Genomic DNA, 20927 nt, shown 5'->3' with positions numbered 1-20927 from the left:
AAGGTTCTATTAAATAGCATTTATGGTAAAAGACTGATTTTATTGGTATGAAACAGGTGGTGTCACTATACTTGAGACAGATGCCTAAAACAATGATTTGATAAAATGTGTGCAATTCTACTGAGAGCAAATTAGAAGTCACAAGGGAATAAAAAGGCTTTGAAAAGATTTTCTGCAATTCCCATACCCATCAAAGGCATGTACAGGCACAATTTATATTGGAAGTGGATTTCTATTTTAGGAAGAAAGCAAAGGGTGAATTCTTTAAGAATTGTTATTCCTCTTCTTTTTTTCCCTCAAAAATAAATCTAAAAGTGTTTCTATGATGAAGTAATTTGGTGCATCTAATGCTGAAATTTAATCTAATGGAAGTTTAGCTTTCCTTAATGCTGTAATTTAAGATAGTGCAGTTGTTTTTAAAGTGTGGTTCCCTAATAAACAGCATCACCTGGGAACTTATTAGAACAACAAATTCTAGAGCGTCACCCTAGACTGACCCTATCTGAAACTCTGGGGCCAGAACACAGCAATCTGTGTTTAACCAGCTTTCCAGGCAATTCTGATACACATTGATTGAAGTTTCAGAACCACTTGGTTAGCAGTTCCTAAACTTGGTTGTGTGTCAGAATCCCCTGTGGAGCTTTAAAAATACTTCTTAGCCTGACCACAGAAAATTCTGATTCAGTAGGTCTGAGATGGGGCTAGGAACCTATGTTTTCAAACCCAGATGACTTAGGTTTGGGAGCCATTGGTTAAAAACCATGATTAATTAAATTCAATCTAAGTTAATGAGTCCTTTTCCCTCCCTCTCTCCCTTCCTTTCAAAAATTCTCTTTCACTAGACTGACCTTTAGTTATTATTATTATTTTTCTGAGACAGAGTCTTGCTATGTTTCCCTGGGTAGAGTGCAGTGGAGTCATCATAGCTTACTGCAACCTCAAACTCCTGGGCTCAAGTGATCCTCCTGTCTCAGCCTCCCAAGTAGCCAGGACTACAGGTGTGTTCCACCATACTTGGCTAATTTTTTCTATTTTTGGTAGAGTAGGGGTCTCGCTTTAGCTCAGGCTAGTGTCAAACTCCTGACCTCAAGCAATCCTCCTGCCTAGGTCTCCCAGAGAGCTAGTATTACAGGCATGAGCCACTACACCTGGCGTAGTTATTATTTTTTTTCCATCTCAGTATCTTCAAGGCCTAATATAGTGCCTGATATATATAAATCAATAAATATTGGCTGAATGAATGAATCTCATTGTAATATTTTGCTGTGTAGTTAGAGAATGGCCCTACTTTCATGTTCAATCCTATTTTCTTTGCTCGAAGACTTTTATACCCGGACATATAATTGATATAAGATTCCCAAACTTCAGTTAACTGTCTTCTTTGTCTTTCTCAAATTCTGACTATCAAATTGGTAGTTCCCTGCATATTTCCATTATAATATACACTTTAAACATATCCCAAGGGAGGGGAAACATAAACTTTTTTTTTTTTTTTTAAGGCTTCTGATCCAATCACCTCTGTAGTCTAGGATTGGATTAGTTGAGGCCGCTCCACTCAAAGATGCATTCAAAATGACTTTCCTATTAGTACTATTTTGCTTTATTTTATCATTTTACTTCATTTTAAACCTTTAGTTAATTTTATTTTTTATTAGATGTTTAAAGTCAATGTCAAATAACACTTAACATGGTAAGGAAAATAATAATAAAATAAACATCCATGTACTCAGCTTAAGAAAAAGGTCATTATCAGTATATTGAATGGTTTTAAAGTATCATTCTTGTCTGAATGTTTTCTTTTTTCCTTTTTTTTCCTGTGGTCCTATGCAGAATGGATGAATCTTTGTTTTAAACAATAGGATTTAATTTCATACACAGGCAAGCCTAAACAGTCCTCCTCTGCACATTATGTCTGTATACATTTTTCTGTGCTGTCACTTACATATTTTGAACTTACTCCTTTAAACTTCACAACAGGCAGTCTCCCCCAGGCTCCTTATCAAGTTCTGAAATCCTAACTTCTATTACCTAATACAAGACTACAGATTATGTTAGTTGGTGGTTGGGAACAGTGTATATCATAAGAATAAGGCAAATGGGTATGTATACATTAGTTTGCTAAGTTTATTGCCACCGTCCAGCCCCTTATATTGTGATAGCAGCTATTGTTCAAATTGATTCGTGTATCTTCAGATCTTTTGTAGTACAAAGAAGCATTTCTAAAGGAACTTGTCCATTGCTTTGCACACAGTAGGCACTCAGTATTCGTTGAATGAATTTCTAGCACTGTCCCTGGTATTTTTAGTCTGACTTTTAGAACTTCTTTATATAATTGTTGGATCACTTTAATTGTAGGGCTGTATCAGACTGATGAAATGCTCTTGGAAGTAACTTTATCTGGAGAATGAAGTGACTTCACTGATACATTAAAAGCAACGACTGACACTGAGTTAGGATTAAAATGCATTAGACTTCATTAAACATTTAAAATTGCATGTTATAACAGCCTTAAGCAAAACTAATAGAACACACAAAAATCCCTCGTACTATTATCCTTAGTTTACGTTGTGCTAGATACTTTTGCATATATACACACATACAACTTTTATTCTGCTTTTAAACTTTGCATTATATACATACTCTCTCATATTATATGATCCTCATAATTGCCACTTAAATGGCTTGCATAAAAAACCATGCGGTAGATGTACTATAATTCACCATTAAGCTGTTCCCTCATCCCCCCCTTTTTAAATTAATGTATTTATTTTGAAACAGTCTCGCTCTGTCGCCTGGGCTATAGTGCAGTGGCATCATCATAGCTCACTGCAATCTCGAACTTCTGGGCTTAAGTGATCCTTCCACCTGGGCCTCCCAGAGTGCTAGGATTACAGGTGTGAGCCACCCAGGCAGGCCCCCCTTTTGTTATTAACCAAATTTTGCAAAGAATATCTTTTGTATTATTATTAATTTGTCAAGAATAAATTCCTAGCAGTGCAATCACAGGGTCAAAGGGTAACGTACATTTTTTTTTTCATTTTCTGTTTTTTCCTCCTGAGATAACGAAATACAGTACTGTATGAAAAGCTTTTCATACATTGCTCTCCAAGGTTCATCTTGTTAATCCTTTAAAATACTAGTATCATCTCCTTATTCCTGCGCTATAGCTGAAAAGAGAGCCCGAGCAGGCGGGTAACCCGATCTCGTCCATCAGGTGAGTACAATACCAGGAGTAAAGCACTCCTGGGGATTTGCTGGAACCATCTGCGTGGGAGTGCTGTCTCTTCTCTCGCCCAAAAGACGCTAAATTCCCAGAGGGCAGCGGACGCGGTTCTAACCTTGCTCGCCACAGCCTCCCAGAGCGCCCTGCGCGCACTGGGTGTTTAATAAATGCAATCTGCCCTGCTCGGACAAAAGCTCTCCCTTGAATGGGCTGAACGCTAACCTCCAGCTGCCGCGGAGCTGCCCTCACTGCCCCCACCTTGTTCCTTTGCCCGCCCCCTCCTCAAGTTCTGCCTCGGACCCGCGCTGCAGCGCACACCTTCCCTGACGGCTGCTGCCCTGGCCGAGCCACGCCTCTTTCCCTGCGCCCGGGCACCCGGCGCGCGCCCGCCCGCCCGCAGGCCCCGCCCCGGCCCTCCGGCCCCGCCTCCCGCCTCCTCCCCGCCCCCCAGAGCAGACGAGTGGCGGCGGCGGCCCCAGGACCCGGGTCCCTCAGACAAGAGGGCGGGTGGAGGAGGAAGCGGCCGAGCCCTGAGTCCCGCTCCGGCGCCGCCGAGCACCGCCTGCTTCAGCCGACCAGTCCCGTTGGCTCCCGGGTCTCGCCGAGCCGAGAGGAGGGAAAGGCCGCGGCGGCTGCGAGGAGGCGTCGGGGGCGCGGGCGGAGGCGGCGCGGCCGGCCGCGGCTGCCGCTTTGTTGTGCGGCCCGGGCCGAGGAAGGAGAAGTGGGAGGAGGGGGGAGCTCGGCGTCCCGCTCCCTCCGCGGCTCATGGCGACGACGCTCGGCACATCCGGGACCCTCCGGCCGTGGCGGCCGCGGCGCCGGCTGCTCGGGCCCCAGCCCCGGCCGCTGTGGTGACTCTGCCGCGCCTCGCCGTCGCCCCCGCCCTGCCCGCCGGCCCGGAGCCCCGCCGCCGCCGCCGCCGCCCCCTCCGCCGCCGCCGCCCCCGCCGCCCCCGCCGCCGGGGACATGTCTAACCCCGGAGGCCGGAGGAACGGGCCCGTCAAGCTGCGCCTGACAGGTGAGGGGGGACGGGCGGGCCCTGGCCGGGCAGCCGCGGGTGGGCGAGCTGGCGGGAGGTGCCTGTGGCCTTGGGAAGGGCCAGGGTCGCGATCAATGGTGAGTTGGGGTCGGGGGCGTGGGAAGGCCTAGTTCAGGGAGAGGAATTGGAAAACCACTCGCTCTGCTTTGGAAATTCTTTTTAAAAAGCCAGAGGTGACTCGGGGGTCTTTTGTGGAGGCAGGAGTACACCGGTTCGAATCGCAGGCGGATTTGAGGTCGGGAAGTCTTGGCGGAGGAGCCGGGCTGGCTCTCCCCGGGCCTCGGAGAGCAGCCCCTGGGCTGCTGCCCAGGTGGGATCGTGGAGGGGATGAAGGGCTCCCGTGGCGAGGATTATTGAATCCGGTTGCTGACTGCGCGCAGTAAACACTCCTTAAAGATGGAGCGCTTAACGGGAGGGTGTGTGTGTGTTCACGGGTTGTTAACTTGTACACCCGCTTATGCCCGCGTGCAAAAACCTACTCTCTGCTGCCGGCCACAGCAGCCAGCGCCACACACTTTAAACGCACGTCTTTGGGAGGAAAGGAGACTGAGGTTGACTTTTTCCGGTATGTCTGCCTGATCCGACGAGTCGAGCTCATTGTACACTGTGTTTTGGAAGTGTTTGATTGTAGGGTAGCATGTTTTGGGTTGTTCCTTGTAGGCCGCAGAACTTATGTCTCGCGTCTAAACTCTAGACCTGCTTTAAAAACACAACTTTTTTTTGGGTACATTTCTAAGTATGTGCTCATACAAACTTTCAGGCGAACTTTCTCTCACTCTCCCCACCCTCCCCCTTCCCTTTTCTAAATGGAAAAGAATGTCCGGAGGGGTTGCCAGACAGAAGACTACTTACTAAGTGTTTATGATTCCAGGTGCATGAAATCTTTAACATTACAGGTACGTTTTGCTTATAGTGCCATTTTTGGTATTTTTACATAGACATGTCACCCCCATTTTAGGAAGACTTAAATTTGGTTTGAAAAGTGTTATTGAAATCAATGTCGCTATCCTAGTCTCACCATTTGCCATTAATAAATAAATTGTCCACGTTTATCTTCGGATGAGTAGTAAGATGATTTTCTTTAGAGGGTGTGTGTGTGTGCATGTGTACGATTAAACTGTAATTATGTTTGCCCACCCTAGACTTTGAGATTTATATGGACTAATTTTGTAGTTGAATGCTTTTGTGTCACATCCCAGTCCACTGGTTGAACTTTCTAGATAAAAATTTGCAGTGAATTTGGTATGTGAGAATTTAGCTTGGATGTATGTTGGCTGCAATTTAAAAAATATTACTTTCATGACAGTTTTGCTTTCCCTGAGGAAAATTGGAAAGAATCATTAACTGAGTGGTTCTTAATGGAAAACCTGGATTGGGGGATGCTTGCCTTCTCTCACCCTCCCATTCAGTGTCCTTATGTTGGGGGAAGTCAACGAAACCTTTATAAGGGATCCCTTATCTATTGCTGTTCCTGTCTGGAGTCAATTCTCTATCAGTGATCATGGAAAGAACCTGTGATCCCAGGTGTGCAAAATGCATCAGAAATAGGCTGTTGCCATTTACTTCCCTCTAGGCTATATATTAATACGCATAGAGAAAATGACAGAGAAAACAGGAATTTTGATTTTCTGCAGATGAGTTTTGAGGTTTTTAGTATTATTCGATAGATCTTAAAGTGTTTATCTGTGGTTTCCTTACTGCATATGATACGTTATAAAAATTTGTAAGAAAAGTTTGCTAGGAGGCAAGATTACACTTGTATTTTTAGGGGGAGAGGGAAAATTGAACTAAATTTATAGAGTTATTTTGTTTTAGATTTTTTTCTGAGGAATTTCAAATACCCTGTATCCCTTAATTGTAAAAACAGTTTGAGGTACTCTCAGTTTTTAAAACCATTGGGAATTTGTCTCTGAATAATTTTCTTTTAAAATTTGACAAATATTAAAAACATTGTCCTTCTTCCTTTCGTTACATATGGTAGAATCTCTTCTGTTTTGCCAGGAAAGTTAACATATATTTTTTCGTTTTTGTTCATCATTTACAAATTAGATGGTATAGATTTTAACAAATAGATCTCAAGAGCTGGATTCAATTAGCAGCTTTTTAGGACATAAACATTAAAGGGTTAGATGGAAAAGATTGTTTTGACTGACTGGATAAATGACAGGGCTGTGTTTGATGTGCGTCCAGGAATTGGTCTGGAGCTGGTGCCCAACTTCTCAGTCCATCTCAAGAAGCCAAATAAAATATTTAACCTAGGCCTCATTTTGTTTAAAAAAAAAAAAAAAAGTTGATTCTTTGTTGAGACCTTAAGAAATGTTTGGCATACCTTTAGACTAAGTGTTTAACAGTTCATTTAGATCCGGGTTCCCTAATAGAGGAAAAAAATCACTTAAAAAAAAAAAAAGCCTAATCCCACAGTGAATTTTTATTTGGTTTACAATACACTTGAGCTATGAGATGTTTTTAAATTATTGTTGTTTGCTTTAAGTTAATACCGTATTAGTGCTTTAAATTTATAGAGTGCCTTTGATTCCAAGGTGCTTTATGAACTGTAGTTACTCAGTTATATCCTTAGTGTGGAATTGCTCCTTTACTGAAAGGTGTAAACAATTCTTGCATGGTGACATACACACTCTCACTGAAGGAGAGGAAATATTAGTATTTGAGCCATGAGATGTCTGCCCATAATAGATATTAGATTTTCCACATATTATTCCTAAAACCACAATCAGTGAACTCTTTGGTACTTGCTGATGTTAAGAAGGAGGGGCTAATTTAATCCCAAAGTTGAGATTCCTCTGGGTATTGATGATTAAAACCCGAATTTGTCCATCAAGCTACTTCTGTTGTTCTTTGATACAGTAACACATGATCATTAAAATGGGCCGCGTGCTAACGCTAAACGCTATCAACTTCAATTAGTATTTGTAGAGCAAATTGATTATAAAGTGTATAATTTATATAGTGTTATACTTGCATGACTATCTGATATATAGCATTTCTCACAATGGTTTGAATAGAAAATATTCTTTATATTTGGTTGTAGTAAAAACTTTGGGGTAATTTTTTATACCATTATTGTTTTTGAAAACCAAAGGCTGGAAAAAGAAGTTTAGTGTAATTTCTAATATTTAAACTTTTTAGGTATGGAGAAATAACAGATTACTTCTCCAGAACATTTATTTCAGACCTTTTTGTAAATTCAGTGTTTTTGTATGCTGCTTCTCTTGTTATTAATTTACAAAACTTTTGGCAGTAAGGAGGTTAACCTTGTCTATAACATAAGGAAATTTAACTTTAAAAATCTCACGTTAGTCTGGCATGGTGGCTCTTGCCTGTAATCCCATTGCTTTGGGAGGCTGAAGCGGGAGGATTCCTTGAACCCAGGAGTTGGAAATTATAGTGAGCTATGACCAGGCCAGTCGAGCACTTCAGCCTGGGCGACAGAGGGAGACCCTGTCTTTATAAAAAGAGCAAAAAGCAAAAAACCAAACTTACTTTAGAAATGTTAGTATCTTAATATTGTTTGACTGCATATTTTATTGATTCAAGGCTTTAAAAATTAAAACTTGATTGTATCCTATAGGCTTCTAACTATCTGAATGTGACTAAACACCATAATGACTTATTCTAGGGGTATTAGTGATTTGAATGTCCCCAATTCATTTTATTTTCTTGGTTTTTGAGGAGGAAGCCAGTGTGGCTTAGCTCCTTCCTTTGTCTTAAATTCTCTCTTCTAGTCTAAGCCTCTTCAGACAGGCAGTAGAACATGCCTGGTAGGTTGATGTAGTTTGGTTTTCATGGTGAGTAAAGTGTGTGTGTGTTTTAATCATGGCTTTTACTTTTTTCTTGTTGGTTGAGCTATTACTATTACAGCATGCTAACATTCATTTAGCATATAAGTTAGCATATTTAGCATATAACTCAATTTTAAGGGAAAATGAAGGGTCACACTTAGGCATGCAAAATTTTTGTTTTAGTCATTTTTGATGAATCTTAAAAGATGTAATTTGTCCTACTCTTTTCAAAGAGGCCATTCTTAGCAGAACTTGATATTTTATTTATTATGATTCACTATCAAGAATATAAATTACTGTGTTGTTGTACTATGTAGTGTGAGGATATCATTATGGCCTGTAGAGAGAACTATTTGACCCTGGCTAAATGGTAATAGGTTGCTTAACTTTGTTCTTACTGGTTTTTCTCTTTGTCCTCATTTTTGGGTACTGTTACTTTCTCTCAGAATGCTGGACATTTGAAATATACTGTTGTAATCAGTACTTCTATGTAGTTCTGTAAGACTGACATATATTGTTTTTTTTATTTTTTTATTTATTTATTTTTTTGAGACAGGGTCTCACTCTGTTACCCAGGCTAGAGTGAGTGCCGTGGCTCAGCCTAGCTCACAGCAACCTCAAACTCCTGAGCTCAAGCGATCCTCCTGTCTCAGCCTCCCGAGTAGCTGGGACTACAGGCATGCACCACCATGCCCGGCTAATTTTTTCTATATATAGTTTTAGCTGTCCATATAATTTCTTTCTATTTTTAGTAGAGATGGGGTCTCGCCCTTGCTCAGGCTGGTCTCGAACTCCTGAGCTCAAACGATCCACCCACCTCGGCCTCCCAGAGTGCTAGGATTACAGGCGTGAGCCACCGCGCCCGGCCTAAGACTGACATATATTGAATGTTTATTAAGTGCTAGACACTGTGTTAAGTTTATGTCTTTTATCACTTTTAGTTCTCACAGTAGCTGTATGAGGTAGGAGAAACTGAAACTTGAGGGATTAAGTACATATCACAACTCAAGTTGTCTGTCTGGAAAGCCTGTTACAAGATTAGAATTTGTATGGAAAAATAAGTATATTCCATTCATTTGGAATTACCCTTGTGCCTAGCAATCCTTACTCATCTTTTAAGGCTCAGCTCAAGGATTACCCTTATCCCTTGAACTTTCCCTGGCCTGAATTGATCTCTCCTCTGTGACTGTTTAAGAGGCTCTTCTTCTAGTATCAGACCCAACTCACTGATATGCATTTATTGTTTCTATCCTTTAAACTCCAGGAAGGCAGGTTCCATGTGTCAGCATGGATTAAGACCTTTTGGGCATTTTATTGAATTCTGGAAAGATGTAAGTAGTTCTATATATGTTTTTTTTTTTTAATTTTTAAGTTTTTTCCCCAGGAACTGGTGCCATAGTATACATGTGTTCTTTATGGCTAATGCACTGGGTTTGAGTGGCAAAAGATGAGGCTATAGACAGGGACCAACCCAGTCAGGATTTTATTATAGTTCGCCAGGATTTTTTTTGGGTAGTAGGAACCGTTGAAATATTTTTAAGCTTTGATATATTTGCTGTTTAGAAAGAATCTGGGAGCAATATGGAGGATATGGAGGGAGCTATGAAGACTGGTTTTAGGATAACTGGTTAAGAGGATTCAATGGCAACCACTGTTCAGATTTTTTCTTGCTTTAATGTTTACTTCTAAATTGTGCTATTACAAATACTGTAAACATCTTGGTGTAAATAACCTTTATTTTATTTTATTTTATTTTTCAAAGAGTCAGTGTCTTACGCTGTTGCCCAGGCTGAAGTGCAGTGACCCAGTTGTAGCTCACTGTAACTTCAAATTCCTGGGCTCGGGATCTTCCTGCCTCAGTCTCCTGAGTAGCTGGGACTACGGGACTACAGGCCTATGCCACCATGCCCAGCTTATTTTTTATTTTTTGTAGAGATGGGGGTTTCACTATGTTGCTCTGGTTTGATTTTGTTGTTGTTGTTGTTAAGGATTATTTTCTTAGGATGTTTCCATAAAAGTAGTGTTATTGAGTTCAAGTGTGTGGGTCTTTTTAAGGTTCTTGATTAATTTTTTCTTAGGCTGCTGCTTAAATGAGTTGTGCCTATTTAGAGTAGCAGTGAATGAATAAGTATCTCTTCTTACTATTCTATTACAAACATTGGCTCTTGTTTTTTCAGTTCTTTGCTAATTTCATGGCATATACTATTCAAACATTTACTGGTGAAGTTGAATATTTTCCTGTCTGTTTACTAATTACATTTCCCTTTGTTGACTTGTTTGGCCTTCTCCTAATTATCTTGTAGGGCCTTAGTGTTTTTCTCATTGATCTACCTGAGACTTGAAAATATATTAATCTTTTGTTATATTTGCTACAAAGATTTCCATGGTCTATTATTTGTCTTTTAATTAGGATCATTTTTGGACATAGAGAAATATTTTAGGAGTCAAATCTGTCCAATCTTTTGTTATTCCTATTCTATACTTAGGCCTTTTTCTTCAAGAAGCTTGGTAGATAAGTACCTTTTATTTTAGTGTTTTTAAAAATGGTTTAAGAAACTACAGATGTCCCAAAAGTTGCCATATATAGGGAAAATGGGAAATTGTAGCTAAATGTACCTTTATTTACAAAATATTCATTAGAAAATTTTGTAAGATTTTTTTCTTTGTATGGAGAGTTTTGGAACACCCTGTGTTTCCCCCAAAATTGCTATTTAGCTGTTTCATCATTATTTATTAACCAATTCTTCCTTTTCACAGTGATACAATATCTTTTCAGTTATGTTAAATTAGTTATAATAGAGTCAGATCCCTCTCTTGTTCAGTGTCATACTGTTTTCATTATTGTAGGTTTATAATTTAGTTTAATATTCTCATTGGACCTATCTTTTTTTTCTTCCACATAAATATTAAACTTGTTAAGCTTAAAAAGAAATTTCACTGGTGTTATGATTAGAATTGCAATACTTTGGGAAAAGGAGACATTTAAATATATTTAGTTTTCTCACCTAGGACCATGCTGTAGTTTTACATTTAAGGTTTGGCCCATATTGCTCAGTATAGTTTTATAATTTTAGTCTTATGTTTTAATTAATTTCAGCTCATTTATGTTTGTGGCATTTACATTGTATTTTCTAATCTTAGTTATTGCTTGTATTTAGGAATGCGGTTATATATTTTTGCTTGATTGAGCAATTTTGCTGAACACTGAGCCTATTCATATTTTCATTTGATGCTAGTTTTCTAGGTACCAGTATTTGGTGGTTTTTACAGTTGAATGTCAACATTTAAGAATTTTCTTTTAGATTTTCCCACTAATGTATAAATATTTGAACAAAGCATGGAATTTTGTTTTAGGATGGCTTCTGAAGGCATTGACTCCTTTTTTACAAAACACATTTGATTCTTAAGGCTGGGCAGGTATGGTGGCTCACGCCTATAATACTAGCACTCTGGGAGGCCAATGCAGGAGGATGGCTTGAGGTCAGGAGTTCGAGCCCAGCCTGAGCAAGGAGACCCCATCTCTACCAAAAATTTAAAAAATTAGCAGAGTGCGGTGGTGTGTACCTGTAGTCCCAGCTACTCAGAAGGCTGAGACAGGAGGATCGCTTAAGCCCAGGAGTTTGAGGTTGTGGTGAGCTATGATGACACCACTGCACTCTAGCTAGGGCGACAGAGCGAGACTCTGTCTCAAAAACAAAACAAATCTTAAGTTTGGTGGTTTGGTTTTATATTAAAAATTGACAGTAGGCATAAAGCTTAAATTTTAAGATAAATGTTGATGTTTCATTTTTAGATAGGAATTACTACACAGATGCACAAAGGGCATTTCTTTCCTAAAAGTTTCCTCATGCCCTTTCATAGCCAGTCATTGTCTTCTCCCATCCCCAGAACTTGTCAACCACTGATCTGCTTTCTGTTGCTGTAATTTTGCCTTTTGTAGAATTTTGTATAAATGAAATTATATAGTCCTTAGCCTTCTGGGTCAGGCTTCTTTCGCTTAGCATAATGCTTTTGAGATCCATCCATGTTGGGTATCCTGTACTTTGTTCCTTTTTAGTCCTGAAGAATATTGCAGTGCATGCCGATTTGTTTATTCACAAATATCCACAGACATTTGTGTTTTCTAGTTTTTGGCCAGTATGAACTAAGCTGCTATGAAAATTTGAGTACATGGCTCTTTGTGAACATGTTTTTCTCTCCTTTGGGTAAATCAGTGGGATTGTTGGGTCATACAGTAAGTGTGTGTTTTAACTTTTTAAATATCTGTGAAACTTTTTCCAAGTTGTACCATTTTGCATTTCTACCAGTAATGTAGGAGGGTTCTAGTTGCTTCCTGTCCTAGCCAGCACTTGAGATTATCTTTGATTTTAGTCATTCTAATTGGTATGTGCAGACATTTAATTGTACTTTAATTTTCACTTCCCTTCATGGGCTTATTTGTTCATGTAATCTTTGAATATCTGTTCAAATCTTTTGCTCATAGTTTTAAAATTGGATTGTTTTCTTGGGTTTTGAGAATTCTTTATGTATTCTGAATACAAATCCTTTATCAGATATGTTTTGCAAATATTTTCTTCTAGGCTATAGCTTTTTTTTCTCCCCAGTGATGTCTCAAAGAAGAATTTTTGAAGGTTGATAAAGCCCTGTTTATCAATTTTTTCTTTTATGGTTCATGCTTTTTGGGTTCTAGGAAGTATTTTTCTAACCCATGGTTCTAAAGATTTTTCTCCTATGTTTCCTTCTGCACTATTTATTATTTTAACTCTTACATTAAGTCTATGATCCTTTTGAAGTTAAATTTTTTAATATCGTGTGAGAAGTAAGGGTCTAGTTCCCCCCTCCCCCAAGGGTATTCAATTTTCCCTATTTGTTGAAAATACTCTTATTTCCTCCACTGAATTGTCTTGGCACTTTGGTTGAAAATTGATTGACAATATAGTTCTGTTTCTGGACTCTATTCTGTTTCCTTTATTTATAATTCTGTCCTTTATAAGTTTGTCCTGTATGACTACTACACTGTTTTCATTACTGTAGCTTTAAAAATCTTCTGGTTTCAAACATTGATAAAAAGCTTTTCATAAATATTTTATTATACTAATAAGAATAATTGAGTCTTTGATTTAGGATCTTGCAATGCTTTAGGCCATTATTTCATTTATTTGGCCAAGAATTTTTTATTGTTTTTGACCTGTGTGAGACATTGATAATTTTTATTATGTAGTACCATGAATGGAGATACAAGAAATGAGAGTAAGCCTAGATTGGGCCCTACATTTTTCTTTTCAAAATTTCTATTATGGACCTTATATTCTAAAATTATTTTTTTATCTCATTGATGAAAGAGGATTGCAACAAGCATGACTTACCAAAGTTTGCCTATCTACCAGCTATCTCCTCCAAATCATTTTTGGGAAAAGGTGGGACCTAAAGAATAAACTTACCTAAACGGTGACCATGGAGAAGAAAGGATATAATTGTTATGTTAAATGTGGGTCGGATTATGAATATTTGTTTCATTTGTATTATGAATGTGTATCTTTTTCTACAAGACAAAAGAAATAAATTTAATTTTATTAAAATCTAAGCAGACTTTTTTTTTTTTTTTTTAACCACAGTAAATTCCTGGGAACTGTCATAAAGTGGAAATCCATAAGATCTTATTTTCTGTTTAAGATATACTTGGTAATTTTATTCGAGGCAGACAGAATGTTGTAGAAAGAATATAGAACTTGGAGGCAGAAAATCTGGGTTCAGACCCTAGTAATGCCACTTAAAAGCTTTGTGCCCTGAAGCAAATCACTTATTTTCTCTGTGCTTGTCCCTTGAGTTATAAATGCAAACTTAAAATGACAGTGTTATTTATTTTAGGAATCTGCTGGACAAGAAATAATGTATGTTAAAAATACTGTTCAAACTGTAATGTTTTATGTAAATATATTTTGTCACTTTTGACCAAAGATTGTGTTTTAAATAAGTTAGTCAAAACCAATTACATGTTACATTTTATAGGAGCAGGTACAACATTACAAATAATTAATATGGATATTTATTTAAACAAGATCATGTCTTTTAAATAGGCATAAATGTCTCATATACCTTGGAGTACCAGTGTATCATAATGTGTTCATATAGTGAGTAAAATATAATTAGCTACTTTGTTAAAATTTTTATCTTGGCCAGATGCAGTGGCTCACACCCGTGATCCTAGCACTTTGGGAGGCTGAGGCAGGAGAATTGCTTCAGGCCAGGAGTTTGAGACTAGCCTGAGCAACATAGCAAGACCCTGTCTCCACAGAAAATAGAAAAATTAACTGAGCATGGTGGCACAAGCCTGTAGTCCCAGCTACTCAGAAGGCTGAGGCAAGAGAATCGCTTGAGCCCAGGAGTTTGAGGTTGCAGTGAGCTGGGTGCACTGTACTCTAGCCTCGTTAACAGAGTGAGCCCTGTCTAAAAAAAACCAAAAAAAAAAAAAAAAAACAACTTTTAAAATCTTGAAGTAGTATAGTAGATATTTAAACAATTAACTCTACTTCTCTGTTCTTTCCCTCCCCAATTTTTTGGTAAGAAGTAGAAAATCTTTAGAGAATAGTTTGGATGGCTCAGGATTTGGGGAATGGGAGAGATGTTTGGAGGAAGTGTTTTTGACTTGATAAATTTCCCTGTAGCATGCTGGCACTTTCAGAAATAGCCTGTACTTTCACCTCCTGCCAGTAGATGGGGATATTTCTGCACTGGTAGATGTCACGAGTGAGTAAAGGCCTGTAAAACTGAAGCCCAAAGTTGAAATGAGTATAGTTAGAATAAATGGAGTTGAAGTAGAAACTGAAAGGTAACTCCAGCTTCTAATGAAAATCCATATTTTAGTACAAGCTTTCTTTTTTTTTTTTTTGAGACAGAGTGTCGCTCTGTTGTCCGGGCTAGAGTGCCGTGGCGTCAGCCTAGCTCACAGCAACCTCAAACTCCTGGGTTCAGGTAATCCCCCTGCCTCAGCCTCCCGAGTAGCTGAGACTACAGGCATGTGCCACCATGCTCGGCTAATTTTTTCTTTACATTTTTAGTTGTCCAGTTAATTTCTTTCTATTTTTTAGTAGAGACGGGGTCTCGCTCTTGCTCAGGCTGGTCTTGAACTCCTGACCTCAAGCCATCCTCCGGCCTCGGCCTCCCAGAGTGCTAGGATTACAGGCGTGAGCCACCATGCCTGGCCAGTACAGGCTTTCTTATGTAAATTTTTTAAATGCTACACGTTATAGGAGCAGATACAAAAATTCTTCTTGTTAGAGTTGCAAACATTAATTAGTCCTACTGTTATTTTTTTATGATCTTATATCATCAGGCTTTAAATATAACTTTCTTCCTTCAGTCAAGAAGAAAACTTATTGTTTGGTTAGATTACTCAGAACCATGTTAATCCAACACCATAAATGAACTTTTTCACAACTGAACTTTGGGAATTTTGTAAAGAAAGAATTTTGTAAAGAAGAATGGAAAAAATCTTTTTTAAATTTAAGAAAAATAAAGTGGCATTTGATACATTCAAAATAGCATCTCTAAACCAGTATTGGATACATAGTACATCCTCTAAATATTCGTGAATTAATGATGAAATTGGAAAAAAGCTTTCACAATCATAAGGACCTCATTTGAAACAAATAATAGGATCTCTGTGATATCATTATTGAATTAACTTACATTTATACTTTAATTTTTTTTTTTTTTGAGACAGAGTCTCGTTCGTTCTTTTTGTCCTGGCTAGAGTGCCGTGGCGTTAGGCTAGCTCACAGCAACCTCAAACTCCTGGGCTTAAGCAATCCTTCTGCCTCAGCCTCCCAAGTAAGTAGCTGGGACTACAGGCATGCACTGCCATGCCTGGCTAATTTTTTCCATATGTTTTTAGTTGTCCAGATAATTTCTTTATATTTTTTAGTAGAGATGGGGTCTCGCTCTTGCTCAGGCTGGTTTTGAACTCCTGACCTCGAGCGATCCTCCCACCTCAGCCTCCCAGAGTGCTAGGATTACAGGCGTGAGCCACCGCGCCCGGCCTATACCTTAATAATTTTAACAACATTAAGCTATAAAGTTATAGGACTGAATTGTTCATTTATTAATATTTGACTTGATGGATAGAATTCTTTTACCATAGTCTACAAATTTTGTTTCTTAATACAATAAAGATCAAATGATACTCACTGGAAAAAAATCTGTTTCTGTAATATCACCTAAGAAAAGTCACATATATAAGTAGCATGTTAATGTTAGGAGGATAATTTAATATCTTTTCAGAGCTCTGTGGTTTTAAAGTGTATAATTTATTATGTCATTTAATTACTGTTGAGATCCTGTCTTTATAGATATTCTGAACCAGTAAAAATAAAATTAGCACCTTTTATCTGATAGTTTGTTTCCTAAATCTTATGAAGAGAATAGTAATAGATTTTTGAGGGAACAATTGGTACAGCTATTCTAGTTCTTTAGAAATAAGGATAGATGTACCCAAAAGTTCTTTGTAATAAAATTTGAATCTTTATATATCAATAGTTTTCTATTTCCTAGGTTTTTTCTGTTTTACTTTAGCTTAGATAGGAAACCAATCTTTTTACTACTTTAAAATGGAGTTGGTGATATTTCAAGTTTCTTCTGATTTCCAGTTTAGTTAACCTTTAAATGTGTTTTTCCTAGCTTGAAAGAAGACTTGGAATGATGGTGAAGTATGTTCATATTTACATATTCATTCAGTAGACAGTTGCTGAAAGTCGTACGTGCACCTAACACTGAGGTGTGGGCTTTAGTATTTCTAGAAGAGGTTAGGACCTTGATCAAGTTTTCTGGGAGCTTGCAGTGTAAACAAACAGACAAGACTACACTCGATGGATGACATAACCACATAGTCAGTGCTAGAGTTAGTGGTACATGCAATGAGGGTGAAATAGAAGAATGAAAGCCCCTGGATATTTTTAAGGGGGCTCAATTTCCAAATTATAAAATTGATCAATCTTTCATATTTTCTACCTTCCACTTTATAAAAAGAAAGGTACACCACTCAGCCATCCCAAATTAGTACATTGTCCTGTGGTAAGAGACCAGCAAAGAGACAACTGAGAATATTGGTGAGGTTGCTGTGAAAACAGTGATGCCAGTGGCTGGGTAACATCTTTTCACAGGTCAGATGGTTTCCATTCTTCCATTTTCAACAAAATTGAAGGACGTGATCAAGTTTTAGCTGATCATTAAAAATTATTTTCATAAAAAATAAATAAAGGCCGTTATTTACCAGGAAGATTTTAAAAAATTACAGATTTTTATTTTTTTGGCATATAACTCAAAGATTTAAAATAATTTAATGGCATTGCTATAACGAAACTCCTTTCATTCCCATCTAATTATTTATGTAAGTTTTCTTAGCACTCATATTTATAGAAATGAGAAGTAGGAACAGAACTTATGCTGTACCATTACTCATTCTAGCGTAGTATTCACTAATAGAAACATGAACTAATTGAAAATAAGAAAACCCCATATGTTTCATTAAGAGATGCATTTCCAGTTCTTCTCCTCCCTCTCTTCTCTTTCTTTTTGAATAATTGCTTTGTTTATCAGAATCCAGAAGAGGTCTCTACATTGTATTGGTTGGTATGTCTTATAAGTCTCCTTTAAACTATAGCCTTTCCCGGCTTTTTTCTCTGAATTTTCCTTATTTTTTTTCAAATTAATTTATTATAGAAATCAGGCCTACTAAATGCCTTCAGTGTCTAAAAACTCATTATAATTTGGCCCTAGCCTTCCCATCATACCACTGTGTTCCACCACTCTGAACTCATCTTTTTTTAAATTTCACATTCTATCTTCAAGTTTTTGACAGTGCTGTTTCCTTAGGCTCTGTTACCTTTCTTCTCTACCTAGTCTTCCTGCCTAATCTACTGAGCTTTTAACATGTAGCTGAAGCATTATCTCTCTGAGAAGTCTTCCCAGACTTCCCCAGGCTGAGTTAGATGTCCCTCTCTTTCAGTTAGTTAATATCCTAGTAGGAAACAATTAACACTGTCACCTTAGGTGAGAGAGGGTAATGAAGGGACTACTTACAATGGTATGAGAAGGGTAAGGGAATCCAGCCAGGAATAGAACCTAGTGACTAGCAGTGACAGGAAGTTGCACCATCTTTGGGGCTAGCAAGAGATCAAAGTGGGAGAGAGTAGTTACGGGAGCCCAGAGAGACCCTTGCTGTTGCTTCTCATTAACTGAACCCAATTTAAAGCCAGAGGCAAGGGAACTCGGTTTATGTAGTCCATAAAGGGAGCCTCTTAGGGCATACAGGGTAAAGGGTGGAGAATGGATCTGGAGGAAACATCTAGCACACCCTATTTATTCTCCTATAGCACTTTAGCATACTTCTTATTGTATTATTTATCATATTGACTTAAAATTCAAAATTATTTGCATTGGTGTTTCCCCCGTAGCACTGTGAACTCCTTTGTAGCTACAGACTAGCTCTTATTCACATTTGTGTACCCACAGTGTTCAATAGATTCTTGTTTTAAAAAGGATAAGAAACATAACTTAAAACGTCTGTCCTTCTTAGTGGTAATATGGCGATTCTTGGTTCAACAGAGTAAATGTAATAATTTTTGGTTTGTTTGGCAGTTTTGATGCTTCTGCAATAAATGGCTCACTCATTTTGGTTCAAGAGAGGCCAGGGGCCGGGCATGGTGGCTCACACGTGTAATCCTAGCACCCTGGGAGGCCGAGGCAGGTGGATCGTTTGAACTCAGGAGTTTGAGACCAGCCTGAGCAAGAGCGGGACCCCATCTCTACTAAAAATAGAAAGAAATTAGCTGGACAATGAAAAATATGTAGAAAAAGTTAGCTGGGCATGGTGGCGCATGCCTGTAGTCCCAGCTACTCGGGAGGCTGAGGCAGAAGGATTGCTTGAACCCAGGAGTTTGAAGTTGCTGTGAGCTAGGCTGATACCACGGCACTCTAGCCCGGGCAACAGAGTGAGACTCTGTCTCAAAAAAAAAAAAAGAGAGGCCAGGGATTAATATGATAGATAACTACTGTACTTAGAAGGATTGTAATGCAAGGCTCTCGGTTGACTACTCAGTGGCCTGGTAAATATATTTATCTTGCTGCAGAAGAATCATGGTGTAGGGAAAGAATCTGTAGCGGTTATAAGGCCAGTTATGTTAACTTTGGGAAGAATGGGCCATATTTTCTATGAGTTCTTACCTAGCTTTTTCAAATCCCTTAAATATATGAAAGCTGGTCTCTATCTGGAAAATCTACCTGTATTGCTAGCCAAAAAAATTATTCTTCTTCCCCCAGTTATTTGAATGAATTATCATATATTTGCCATAAAGGCTTATTAGAATTGCTGCATAAAAAATAAGTTCAAAACTTAGAGGCTGAAATAAAACCCCAATAATTTTGTATCTCACAGTTTGTGTGGATCAGGAGTTTGGCAAGGGGGCTCAATTGGGTGATTTGGGCCCAACGTCTCTCATGTGTTTGTTCAGATGGAGCTCTGGAATAGCTGGAGGCTGGCTTGGGATTTCTCTCTGTTCAGGTGGTGTCAGAGCCTCCATGTGTATCTGCATGGACTAGTTTATGAACATGACTGGCTCAGGACATCAGGAATTGTCCAAGGAACAAGGTGAAAATTGCATCTCCTTTTTGGACTTAGTCTGGGAAGTCCTTGTTGCATTATGTTGGTTATAAGCAAGTTATTTAATAGTTAAAAGCCCTTCTAGATTCAAGGAGAGGGAATTTAAACACCCACCTCTTGATGGAAGAAGTGTCAGAGAATTTGCAGTCATTTAAAAAAATTGTTATAGGTGGTGGTGGTAGCAGTGGCAGCTGCTGCTGCTGCTATTTTTTGTTTTGGACTATTTATTCTTTGGTATACTAATAGATACCATTTTCAGCTTTTAAAAAATTTATATTTTAGGAATTTGGAGGAAAGAGACTTTATTCCAGTGAATGGTTTGCAAACCAGGTAGACGGAGCTGGTATAAAGCAGAGGTGCACTCCCATTTTTAAACTTTTATAATTTAGTTATTTTATGTTGTACCTTTCAGTTTCTGGCAATTTTATTACAGAGTACTTAACAAATGGCATAAAAATTTTCAATAGCCTCTAGAAGAGTTATGATAGTTTTTTAATAAAGTATAAAAATACATAAATTATTTTAGTAAAGGATTAAAAAGATAATACTCGTAAAAAGAAAGATCGCAGACACTATTTGAATAATATAATTTTATGCAAATATGTGACTTTAATTCTTCTCTGGAATTTTTTTTTATATATATATATATATATATATTTTTTTTTTTTTTTTTTTTTTTGAGACAGAGTCTCACTCTGTTGCCCAGGCTAGAGTGAGTGCCGTGGCGTCAGCCTAGCTCACAGCAACCTCAAACTCCTGGGCTCAAGCAATCCTCCTGCCTCAGCCTCCCGAGTAGCTGGGACTACAGGCATGCGCCACCATGCCCGGCTAATTTTTTCTATATATATATTTAGCTGTCTGTATAATTTCTTTCTATTTTTAGTAGAGATGGGGTCTCACTCTTGCTCAGGCTGGTCTCGAACTCCTGAGCTCAAACGATCCGCCCACCTCGGCCTCCCAGAGTGCTAGGATTACAGGCGTGAGCCACCGCGCCCGGCCTGGAATGGTTTTTATATTGAAAAAATACTATAATTCAGAGTTAAGAATCAAAGAATGTTAATACTCCCCTATAGGGGCTGCATTGTTTTCCTTTTCTTTAACCCTTCTACAGTCCATTCTCCACAGAGCATCTTCATAAATTAAAAGCAAAAGTCAATTGAGTGATTTTACTCCCCTGCTTTAATACTGCTTTCCATTATACTTTGAATG

The 20927-nt window shown here is 38.5% G+C and overlaps 1 protein-coding gene across 1 annotated transcript in view; it reads left to right on the top strand.

Annotated features, from left to right (window-relative positions):
* Positions 1–4189: 4189 nt before the first annotated feature.
* SMURF2 (SMAD specific E3 ubiquitin protein ligase 2) overlaps positions 4190–20927 on the top strand; it is a 100004-nt gene continuing 83266 nt past the window's right edge. The window contains exon 1 of the mRNA XM_069481621.1: positions 4190–4241. Within this exon, the coding sequence (XP_069337722.1) occupies positions 4190–4241 (52 nt within the window). The remainder of the gene's footprint in view (positions 4242–20927) is intronic.

This window comes from Eulemur rufifrons, chromosome 9 (genome assembly GCF_041146395.1).
Source record: "Eulemur rufifrons isolate Redbay chromosome 9, OSU_ERuf_1, whole genome shotgun sequence".
Classification (NCBI taxonomy): Eukaryota; Metazoa; Chordata; class Mammalia; order Primates; family Lemuridae; genus Eulemur; species Eulemur rufifrons.
Note: the sequence above shows the minus strand (reverse complement) of the source record. Positions and strands in the feature narration are given on the sequence as shown.